This window comes from Mus pahari, chromosome 1, assembly GCF_900095145.1.
Source record: "Mus pahari chromosome 1, PAHARI_EIJ_v1.1, whole genome shotgun sequence".
NCBI classification, from domain to species: Eukaryota; Metazoa; Chordata; class Mammalia; order Rodentia; family Muridae; genus Mus; species Mus pahari.
In genome coordinates, this window is record NC_034590.1 from 117,145,569 (window position 1) to 117,155,340 (window position 9,772).

At 55.2% G+C, this 9,772-nt stretch overlaps 2 protein-coding genes across 8 annotated transcripts in view; one reads left to right on the forward strand and one right to left on the reverse strand.

The window, feature by feature from the left end:
• Nucleotides 1–7,872, forward strand: part of Ltbp3 (latent transforming growth factor beta binding protein 3) — a 16,744-nt gene extending 8,872 nt beyond the window's left edge. For 3 of the 6 annotated variants that reach the window (XM_029543616.1, XM_029543595.1, XM_029543637.1), the window contains 16 exons: nt 437–562; nt 668–799; nt 899–1,027; nt 1,257–1,379; nt 1,520–1,642; nt 3,042–3,164; nt 3,368–3,487; nt 4,718–4,846; nt 5,102–5,269; nt 5,403–5,486; nt 5,730–5,858; nt 5,940–6,077; nt 6,450–6,611; nt 6,686–6,766; nt 7,029–7,160; nt 7,259–7,872. In XM_029543616.1, the coding sequence (XP_029399476.1) occupies nt 437–562; nt 668–799; nt 899–1,027; nt 1,257–1,379; nt 1,520–1,642; nt 3,042–3,164; nt 3,368–3,487; nt 4,718–4,846; nt 5,102–5,269; nt 5,403–5,486; nt 5,730–5,858; nt 5,940–6,077; nt 6,450–6,611; nt 6,686–6,766; nt 7,029–7,160; nt 7,259–7,410 (2,051 nt within the window). In that variant the 3' untranslated portion in view covers nt 7,411–7,872. Of the gene's footprint in view, nt 1–436; nt 563–667; nt 800–898; nt 1,028–1,256; nt 1,380–1,519; nt 1,643–3,041; nt 3,165–3,367; nt 3,488–4,717; nt 4,847–5,101; nt 5,270–5,402; nt 5,487–5,729; nt 5,859–5,939; nt 6,078–6,173; nt 6,315–6,449; nt 6,612–6,685; nt 6,767–7,028; nt 7,161–7,258 lie in introns of all 6 variants that reach the window. The other 3 variants (XM_021207732.2, XM_029543666.1, XM_029543690.1) reach the window with 3 other exon arrangements.
• Scyl1 (SCY1 like pseudokinase 1) overlaps nt 7,753–9,772 on the reverse strand; it is a 13,593-nt gene continuing 11,573 nt past the window's right edge. The window contains exons 12-17 of one of the 2 annotated variants that reach the window (XM_021207759.2): nt 9,293–9,457; nt 8,969–9,111; nt 8,599–8,670; nt 8,273–8,479; nt 8,132–8,192; nt 7,753–8,035 (exon numbers count right to left, since the gene is read on the reverse strand). In XM_021207759.2, coding sequence (XP_021063418.1) covers nt 7,911–8,035; nt 8,132–8,192; nt 8,273–8,479; nt 8,599–8,670; nt 8,969–9,111; nt 9,293–9,457 — 773 coding nt within the window. In that variant the 3' untranslated portion in view covers nt 7,753–7,910. The remainder of the gene's footprint in view (nt 8,036–8,131; nt 8,193–8,272; nt 8,480–8,598; nt 8,671–8,968; nt 9,112–9,292; nt 9,458–9,772) is intronic. The other variant, XM_029543813.1, reaches the window with a different exon arrangement.

Below are 9,772 nucleotides of genomic sequence, written 5' to 3' on the forward strand. Positions count from 1 at the left end.
ATCTGTAACAAGATCTGACTCCCTCTTCTGGAGTGTCTGAAGACAGCTACAGTGTACTTACATATAATAAATAAATAAATCTTTAAAAAAAAAAAACATAAAAAAAAAAAAAGAACATAGGGCACTTCTCTGCTGTGGTTTGACTTGAGGTGGCAGGGGTCAGGCTCTTAGAATCCTAGGCAGGCATGGACCTAAGGAAGGTGGCAGGGATAGCAAGGACACCGGAGTTCTGTTTGGAGGCTTTCTGGAACGATGTCGTTAGTCTTACTTGAGATACCGTTTAGGAAATCCTAGGATTTAAATACCCATGTGCAGAAGCCAGAGGTCACTGCTTGACTAAGCTCTCCGGGTCAGTAGGGCTGGCATGTCAGTCTCTGCCTCTGGGGTGTGGCAGAAAATCCCTGATCAGCCCTTGACCTGATGCCCTCGTGCGCAGAGACGGATGAGTGCCGACTGAACCAGAATATCTGTGGCCATGGACAGTGTGTGCCTGGCCCCTCAGATTACTCCTGCCACTGCAACGCAGGCTACCGGTCACACCCGCAGCACCGCTACTGTGTTGGTGAGCAGGGGTGTGTGGACAGGGGTTGGCTGGGGAGGAGCCTGAGAACCGCCGCCTGGGCTCACAACTTGCCTTTGATGTCCTCTTGCCTGCTGATCCTTCCAGATGTGAATGAGTGCGAGGCAGAGCCCTGCGGCCCCGGGAGAGGCATCTGCATGAACACTGGTGGCTCCTACAATTGTCACTGCAACCGAGGCTACCGCCTCCACGTGGGTGCTGGGGGCCGCTCGTGCGTGGGTGAGTGCCACCAGCTCCTGGTTAACCCGGGTATACTGGGTGGGACCAACTCCTACTGGCCGCCCCACGCCCCATGCCCCATCGCCTGTCTTTGCTCAGACCTGAACGAGTGCGCCAAGCCTCACCTGTGTGGTGACGGTGGCTTCTGTATCAACTTCCCTGGTCACTACAAATGCAACTGCTATCCGGGCTACCGGCTCAAGGCCTCCCGACCACCCGTTTGCGAAGGTGGGTTACCCTCCAGACCAAAGCGGGCATCACAACGGTCCCTCGGCTTAGGATGGAAGCAAGAGGCCTGCACCCATTTCGATCCTCTCAGGCTGGGATCAGGGAAGCTAAAACTAACCGGTCCTTTTTGCCTGGATTTGTGACGGAGGGAGGCCCTGTCGGGGACTATGAGCGTCGGACCAGCTATGTTGTCCCCAGACGTATTCTCTTCCTTTTCCCTTCCATGCAGACATCGACGAGTGTCGCGACCCTAGCACCTGCCCTGATGGCAAATGTGAAAACAAACCTGGCAGCTTCAAGTGCATCCCCTGCCAGCCTGGCTACCGTAGCCAGGGGGGCGGGGCCTGTCGTGGTGAGGGCGGATCTGGTTCCACGTCGGGGGCGGGCCTCCTGAGAATAGAGTCCCGCCCCTAGCCCTTGGAGGGTTGCCTCACTCCAGCAGTTTGTCAGCAGAGCACAGTATGGTACTAGTACTAGCGTTCTTCCCTGCAGATGTCAACGAATGCTCCGAGGGTACCCCCTGCTCTCCTGGATGGTGTGAGAACCTACCGGGTTCTTACCGTTGCACGTGTGCCCAGGGATACGAGCCCGCACCGGACGGCCTCAGTTGCATAGGTGAGCTCCAGCATGCTGGGCAGACTAGATACTCTCATTCATGGAGGTTGGAGAGTGGATCACCCTGTAAAACCAGTGGTTGGTGGGGGACTCATTCTGCCGTCCTACTAAGGCTTATGTTTTTCAGCTAAGCAGCTGGACCTTGGAAAGTAGATTATTTTTAAGTGTATGGATGTTTTGCCTGAATGCATGCTTGTGTACCACATACATACCTAGTGTCTTCAGAAACCAAAAAAGGAGACCAGATCTTCTGGAACTGGGGTTACTGACCTTGGTGAACTCCCAAGAGGGCGTGTCTTGTGTAATAGCAGTAAATGCCCTTAACTATTGAACCAACTCTTGTCTCTTAAGAGATGACACTTGATGAGAGAGAGAGAGAGAGAGAGAGAGAGAGAGAGAGAGAGAGAGAGAGAGATGACACTTGAAACTTTAATTTTCAAAGCTAGATAATTTGAAGAAAAAGATGTTGGACTGAGGGACTCATTAATCCTCTTCCTTGTGGTAATGTTTAAGTACCAAAAACTAGAGACTAGAATTCAAACTGGGAAACTTGGCAAACTTGTCGACTAGCAGAGACAGAGGCCTGAAGGATGGAGGCTTGCATTTCTCTAAAGGACGGTAGGAGTTAGCTAAGCAAAGAACAGAGAGCAGCAGGCTCTGTGGATGGGTGGGATGAGGGCAGTGGGCTGGGATGGCCATGAGATGCTCTGATATTAGAACAAGCTGGCTAGGTGTCAAGGTCAGGGAAAAAGGGGAGTCTGGTTTGGTGACTCCGTGGGTGATGCTGTTCATTGGGATAGGTCCCTGGGATTGGGCCCCTTTAAAGGGGAGTCTGGGGGCCTGTCCATGTTAGATAAGCTCAGTAGAGTGGCCCATTTGGGTCTCAGTCAGAAATGCCAGAAGTTGAGAATGCAGGTTAGGAGTCTTGAACCAGACATGTCCCTATGGAACTATGGTCTGTGGGCTATGGGGGTTATGGGAGTTGAGGTGAGCCTGTGGACCCAAGGAGACGGAGTTGGATAGAAGAGCACCTAGCAGAGCCTTTTGGTACCAACACTAGGGGAGGCGACCTAAATGAAAGGGCATCAGGAGATAGGAGGAGAGGCATGGTAGGGAAGGTGGCTGGGCTTTCCAGGCAGCACCTGAGAATCTAAAGGATCCTAAGCAGCATAGGAAGAGAGGGTCCTTCTTGTATGGTGATGGGAAGGCTTGAGCTCTATAGCATCAAGTATGGCCATGGAATCTTAGGAACACTTGACTTGGTTTTTATGTGGGAGCAGGGTGGAAGCCCCCTGGGCCTCAGGTTTGCCCTCCAGACAAATGGGCAGCAGCCAGAAAACAGTAACAGAATCCTGAGCCCATGGAGCCTGGTCCCCTGACACTCCTCTGTGCCCCACAGACGTGGATGAGTGTGAGGCTGGGAACGTGTGCCACGATGGCATCTGCACGAACACACCAGGCTCTTTCCAGTGTCAGTGCCTCTCTGGCTATCATCTGTCAAGGGACCGGAGCCACTGTGAGGGTGAGGGGTCCTAAGCCTGGGCGCTGGCCTGTTCCTCCCTACCCCAGGATCTCTACTGCCCAGCTCCAATCCCCATCCAGATCACAGTTGTGATTTGAGGGTGTGAGAGTGACCCAGGGCTCTCGGAGTAGGGAACTAAGATAACTCCAGGCTGTGTCTATGGAGTCAACCCATGAAATTATCCAAACCCTAATCTCCTACAGACATTGATGAATGTGACTTCCCTGCGGCCTGCATTGGGGGTGACTGCATCAATACCAATGGTTCCTACAGATGTCTCTGTCCCCAGGGTCATCGGCTGGTGGGCGGCAGGAAGTGCCAAGGTATGAGGAGTTGGCGAGGGATCCTGAAAGGAGAGGCAGGGCTGCTGATCTATTTGATACACTGTAGCTCTCGTGTATCTATTTGACACACTGTAGCTTTTCTGTAGTCTTTGTATCCATCCATTCCCCATCAATCCATCTAACCCATTCACCAGTGTATTTGTTCTCTAACAAGGGTGGCCCTGCTAGCCCCAGTGTTTCTGTGTTGCTTATTTTTCCTTTTTGTGCATGTGTGTTTGCCTAAATCATGTCTGAACCACATGTATACATCCCTGTGGAGGCCAGAAGAGGGCATTGGAGCTACAGATGGTTGTGAGTGGACATGTGGGTGCTGGGTCATCTGGAAGAGCAACCAGTATTCACAAGGGCAGAGCCATCTCTCCAGACCCTCTGCTCAGCCCCTTACAGATATGATAGTCTGACCCATCAACCAACTGACCTCTATGTGCATTCACCATCACGTGATACCTGCACACCCCTGTTTGCCAAGTGGTGCACTAGGTATTTCAGCAGTGAACTGGGGCTCCTTCATTGGAGGGGGACATGAAAATGAGCCTCAGGTTCAGGGTGAGGGTACCCAGAAGCTAGTTAAAGGGAGATGACTGTAGAGTAAGATTTGAAACATAAGGAGTCTTTCAGCAGGGGCTCTGGGAGGGAAGGGATCCCTCTGAGTGGGAAGGGGTCTCTCTGGGTAGGAAGGGATCTCTAAGTGGGGGCTCTGGGTGGGAAGGGTCTCTCTGCAGTGTCATAAACAGCAGTTGCAATGTATTTGGTGTGTCTTTTAGAGGGGTAGGGACAACTCTACCTTAAGCAAAAATTTGGGAGGAGTGAAAGAGTGCAAAGCCAAGTTTGATGACATATACCTGCCATCCTAGCTGCACAGGAGGCTGAGGCAGGAGGATATCAAGCAACTGACAATCCTTTAAAGAATAGCAAAACTGAAAGGTAGCGGGAGATGAGCAGAAAGGTCTCCACATGTCAGCTGAGGGTCAGGAGCTCATTCCAGTGCCAGGAGGACCTAAGGGTTTACACAGGCTAACAGCAGTGTCACAAACCTACCCGCACAGACAGACAGGTCCAAGGGGACTTCTGTTGTATGCACTTTGAAACCAAAGCAGAAACTCAGGTTCTGAGCCTGTGTAAGGCGTTTGGGCACACCCCAGGGCACGCCCCAGGGCACGCCCCAGGGAGGGGGCTGCTCTTGCTTCCCGGTCTCCTTGCCCCTCCTAGATATAGATGAGTGCAGCCAGGACCCAGGCCTGTGCCTGCCCCACGGGGCCTGCGAGAACCTCCAGGGCTCCTATGTCTGTGTCTGCGATGAGGGCTTCACACTCACCCAGGACCAGCATGGATGTGAGGGTGAGTACCCTCCCTTCTCTCAGACTGGTAACCCTTGGAGTACAGCTGGCTTGGACATGCGTTCAGTTGTGCCTTTTTGAATTCCTGGAACAGGAAGACATCCTCTTTGCCTGGGAGGAGTGGGTGGAGTTAGACCTTTCCCCAGGTGACAAGGAGGGCTAGGACAGATGAAGACCAGAGTGGGTGCAGTTTTGGGGTACAGCAGACAGGGCCAAAGCTACTATTTCCATGAACTTGAACTGTCACCTTCTCCAGAGGTGGAACAGCCCCACCACAAGAAGGAGTGCTACCTTAACTTCGATGACACAGTGTTCTGTGACAGTGTATTGGCTACCAATGTCACCCAGCAGGAATGCTGTTGCTCTCTGGGGGCTGGCTGGGGAGACCACTGCGAAATCTATCCCTGTCCAGTCTACAGCTCAGGTAAGAGGGATACACCCACCCCTTCCCAGAGCAACTAAAGGGCTCTGAGTGGTTGGGAGGTAAAGGAGGAGAGAGCGGACGTGTGGCCAGTGTGTGCTCAGCTCTGCTTTTCCTGCCTTCTCTCACCCTGCAGCCGAATTTCACAGCCTGTGTCCTGATGGGAAAGGCTACACTCAGGACAACAACATTGTAAACTATGGCATTCCAGCCCACCGTGGTAAGCTCCGACTTGCCACCTCCTTGCTTCTTCCCATTACAGTTTGGTTTAGTTTAAGGGTGCTGGTTAGGTCTGCCACTCGCTGGGTAAACTCCACTCCTTACAACAGCTTGACCCCAATGATCCCCACCAAAAACCCAGCCTTGGGTTCAACTCTCCCAATAAGCCCCGCCCACGAATCTCAGCCAAGGGGCCCAGTGAAGCAGAGGCCATTGGGCCCTCACTTTTCCCTTGGCCACACAGACATCGACGAATGCATATTGTTTGGGGCAGAGATCTGCAAGGAGGGAAAGTGCGTGAACACTCAGCCCGGCTACGAGTGCTACTGCAAGCAGGGCTTCTACTACGACGGCAACCTGCTGGAGTGCGTGGGTGAGCCCAGCTGCAGTGCTTCCCAGGGAAGCAACCTAATCCAGGCCCGCTCCTGTCACCAGCCCTTCTTTCTCTCTCCAGACGTGGATGAGTGCTTGGATGAGTCTAACTGCAGGAACGGAGTGTGTGAGAACACACGTGGCGGCTACCGTTGCGCCTGCACGCCGCCGGCCGAGTACAGTCCCGCGCAGCGCCAGTGTCTGAGCCCGGAGGAGATGGGTGAGGCCCGGGGAATCAGTGCGGGGGAGCAGAAGGGACCAGAGCCCAGGCTGAATTATGATTACCACCTCCACCAACCCCCTCGATGTCCCATAGACGTGGATGAGTGCCAGGATCCGGCTGCTTGCCGCCCTGGCCGCTGCGTCAACCTCCCGGGCTCCTACCGCTGCGAGTGTCACCCGCCCTGGGTGCCCGGGCCCTCCGGCCGCGACTGCCAGCTCCCCGAGAGCCAGGCGGGTGAGGGCGACATTCGTCCTGGGCCGATTTTGAGTTCTGTCAGGGTGGAGCCCCTGGGCCACAGCCCGCAGTCGGGATGGGACAGCAGTGGGTATTCCCTGCCCCCCTCCTGTTGATGTGGGTCATGTTCCACAGAGCACGGCCCAGAGAGACGTGAAGTGTGCTGGGGACAGCGAGGAGAAGACGGCATGTGTATGGGGCCCCTGGCGGGACCTGCCCTCACCTTCGATGACTGCTGCTGCCGCCAGGGCCGCGGCTGGGGTACCCAGTGCAGACCGTGCCCGCCACGTGGCACCGGTGAGCTACCCCTGAGGGACTAGAGGTAGGGAGAGGCGGATAGCAGTGTCGCTGACTCTTGTACCCACTTCCAGGGTCCCAGTGCCCAACTTCACAGAGCGAGAGCAATTCTTTCTGGGACACAAGCCCCCTGCTACTGGGGAAGTCTCCGCGAGGTGAGGCCAAGGGAGCAAAGGTGTGGATTAGTGGCCTTCAATGGGAGCCCATTTTGATATCTGTTTTTGTTTTTTGTTTCTTTGTTTTTTCGAGACAGGGTTTCTCTGTATAGCCCTGGCTGTCCTGGAACTCACTGTAGACCAGGCAGGCTGGCCTCGAACTCAGAAATCCACCTGCCTCTACCTCCCGAGTGCTGGGATTAAAGGCATGCGCCACCACGCCCGGCCCATTTTGATATCTGTATTCCTCTGGCCCACATAGATGAAGACAGCTCAGAGGAGGATTCAGATGAGTGCCGTTGTGTGAGCGGCCGCTGTGTGCCACGGCCAGGCGGGGCGGTATGCGAGTGTCCTGGGGGTTTTCAGCTGGACGCCTCCCGTGCCCGCTGCGTGGGTGAGCAAGACGTTAGGGACAGAAGGGCAGAGTCCCCAGGGTGCAGATTGCACCACAGTGGGACTTCACAAGCCTGCATTTGTTATGCCACCTTGCAGACATTGACGAATGCAGAGAACTGAACCAGCGAGGACTGCTGTGCAAGAGCGAGCGGTGCGTGAACACCAGTGGATCCTTCCGCTGCGTCTGCAAAGCTGGCTTCACGCGCAGCCGCCCTCACGGGGCCTGCGTCCCTCAGCGCCGCCGCTGATGACGCAGCCATTGCCCACACCTCAGTGATAGATAGATCATCGAGGGTATTTTCCACTGAAAGTGGAGACAGACAAGTACATCCTTCCCTTCTGACCAAATGAGAGCATGGACCCAAGGATCCTTCAGGGCCCACGCATCTCCTTCCCACACCCCCAACACCCAAGGGTGCTCCTGTCTGGAGAGCGCTGTCTGCTTTCTCCCCGAGGGTGATTCCTAGAAACTTCGACGTCAGATCTGCCCCTTTAATTTACTCTTGGCTTTCGAGGCAAATCGATATTCACATCCAAAGCTGGTTGGGACGGCGGCACTGAGACGACTGCTTGAGCAGGTTGGGCTGAGCTGGAACCAGGATGTGAAATAGAATTTATTGTGGCTCTGATTATGTACACTAGATGTGCCTGACCTGCTGGCCAGGCTCACATGGTTTGTACAATAAATACATCTGCCCGGGCCTTCGCTCCAGGGGCTGGAAATGCCCAGTGGCTTGGGGTGGAGTTGTCAGTCCAGCTTCCGGGCTCCCAGCTTCATGGGCCCCTTGGTGGCTTTTTTCTCTGCCCGCTTGGCTTCCATTTCTCTTCTCCTTTCCTCTCGTTTTTTCCGGGCCAGTTCTGCCTTTATCTGTCCTGGGATCAGGAAGGGAAGGCCAAGTGGGCTGAGCAGTCTGTGGTCCCACACCTGCCCACCGGGGCCCCTGTCTGCTCCTCATGGGAAATACTCACTGCTCTCAGCCTCCAAGCCTTCCCAGTTGTCTTCACCCCAGGAGTCTGGGTCTGGCCTGGGCTGAAAGGGAAAGCGAAGGCTGCAGTGGAGGTCAACGCCCGGCACAGTCCACTCCAAGCTGTGCTCTAGTGAGCCCGTACCTGAGCGCTGGGACGAACAGACAGGGCAGCAAAGGGGTCGCCCTTGTCACTGGGCTCTGCCCCACCCCAGTTATATTCGCTAGCCAGCCGCGTGCCTTCTGGGGGTGGCTCCACAGAGCTGGGTTCCTGCCAGCCCTGGTCCCAGGAGCCCTCAGCTTCCCAGCTGCTCCAGTGTGATTCCAGAGATTTGTGGTCTGGGCGGCTGACCTGTGAGTGGACAGTGGGAAAGTCAGTAGGCCAGGTAGAGTAAATGACCACACAGTGCTCCATAGAGCCTGACCCTGCCCACCCATCAAAACAACAGACCCCTGCCCGACCCAGCCCACCTGTCCAGCTTGGCTCCCTTGGCCCTTGGCACTCCAGTCATCTTGCTGTGCCAACACAGATTCAGCTTCCTGCTGCAGAGTAAGGAGGAGAATGGCATGAGCAGCAATATCCTCAACCCACAAGAGGGCAAGGACAGTGAGCCTCCTGGCTCACATCTTTAATTGTTTTGTGACCTACCAGCCCTCTTCTCTGACCCAGCTCTAGGGACCCTGGGGTTGAATAGGAGCTCAGTGGCTGTTACTGGCCTATCATGACCAACCAAAGCTTCCTATCGGGATCTCTTGCAGATGGGGGCGGGCCCAGCTCTGGTCTGCACACTCCTCAGAAGGACAACCTGTGCCTTGAGCCTGTGTCCTCAGCCCTGCTCACCTCCAAGCTGCCCCAGTCCTCATCGTCCCATCTGTCAGCAGTGGTGCTATCTTCTGCAGTGTCCTTATCTTCTTCCTGTGTCTCCCAATGCCCTGAGGTTGCAGGGGTGGCCTGGGCAAGGGCAGGGGCTGGAGCAGGGTTTCCTAGGAAACAGGGTTCTAAGGTGAAGTGGCTAAGAGAAAAGGGGTAGAGCGAGTAGGGGACCACGGAGGCCCAAAGAGTGACTAGATGATGCCCCATGCCTTATGTCCCTGTCACTGCAGCAGGGGAACCTGACAATAGCTCTCAGCCCTCAGCCACTGATGCGGCGAGCTTGGGACTCACCCTCTGGCACTGGTCTCTGGGGCACAGTGGTGTCAGACGGCACAGGTGTGGGGTGTGCTCGGATCAGCTTGGAGGTGAGAGAGGACACCCCAGTCACAGCCCAGCCTGCCCAGCTGGCTGCGGCTCCTCCTGTTGCAGGGCTGGACGCTGCATGGACATCCTTCTCTGGACAGTGAGAGAGATGCAGGTATAGGCTTCATGTTGAGATGACAGAGGGGCCAGCTCTGCCACACAGTGATACACGGCAAACCCTCCCTTCCCTAGCTCAGTCTTCCAATCTATGGCGACCTGCTGGAGGTTTCCAGCTCTCAGATGCTCTCATGGAGCAGGACATACCAGGGGACAGTAAAAGACAGATCTGAGCATTGGTGGCGCAGACCTCTAATCCCAGCACTTGGGAGGCAGAGGCAGGCGGATTTCTGAGTTCAAGGCCAGCGTGGTCTACCAAGTTCCAGGACACCCAGGGCTACACAGAGAAAC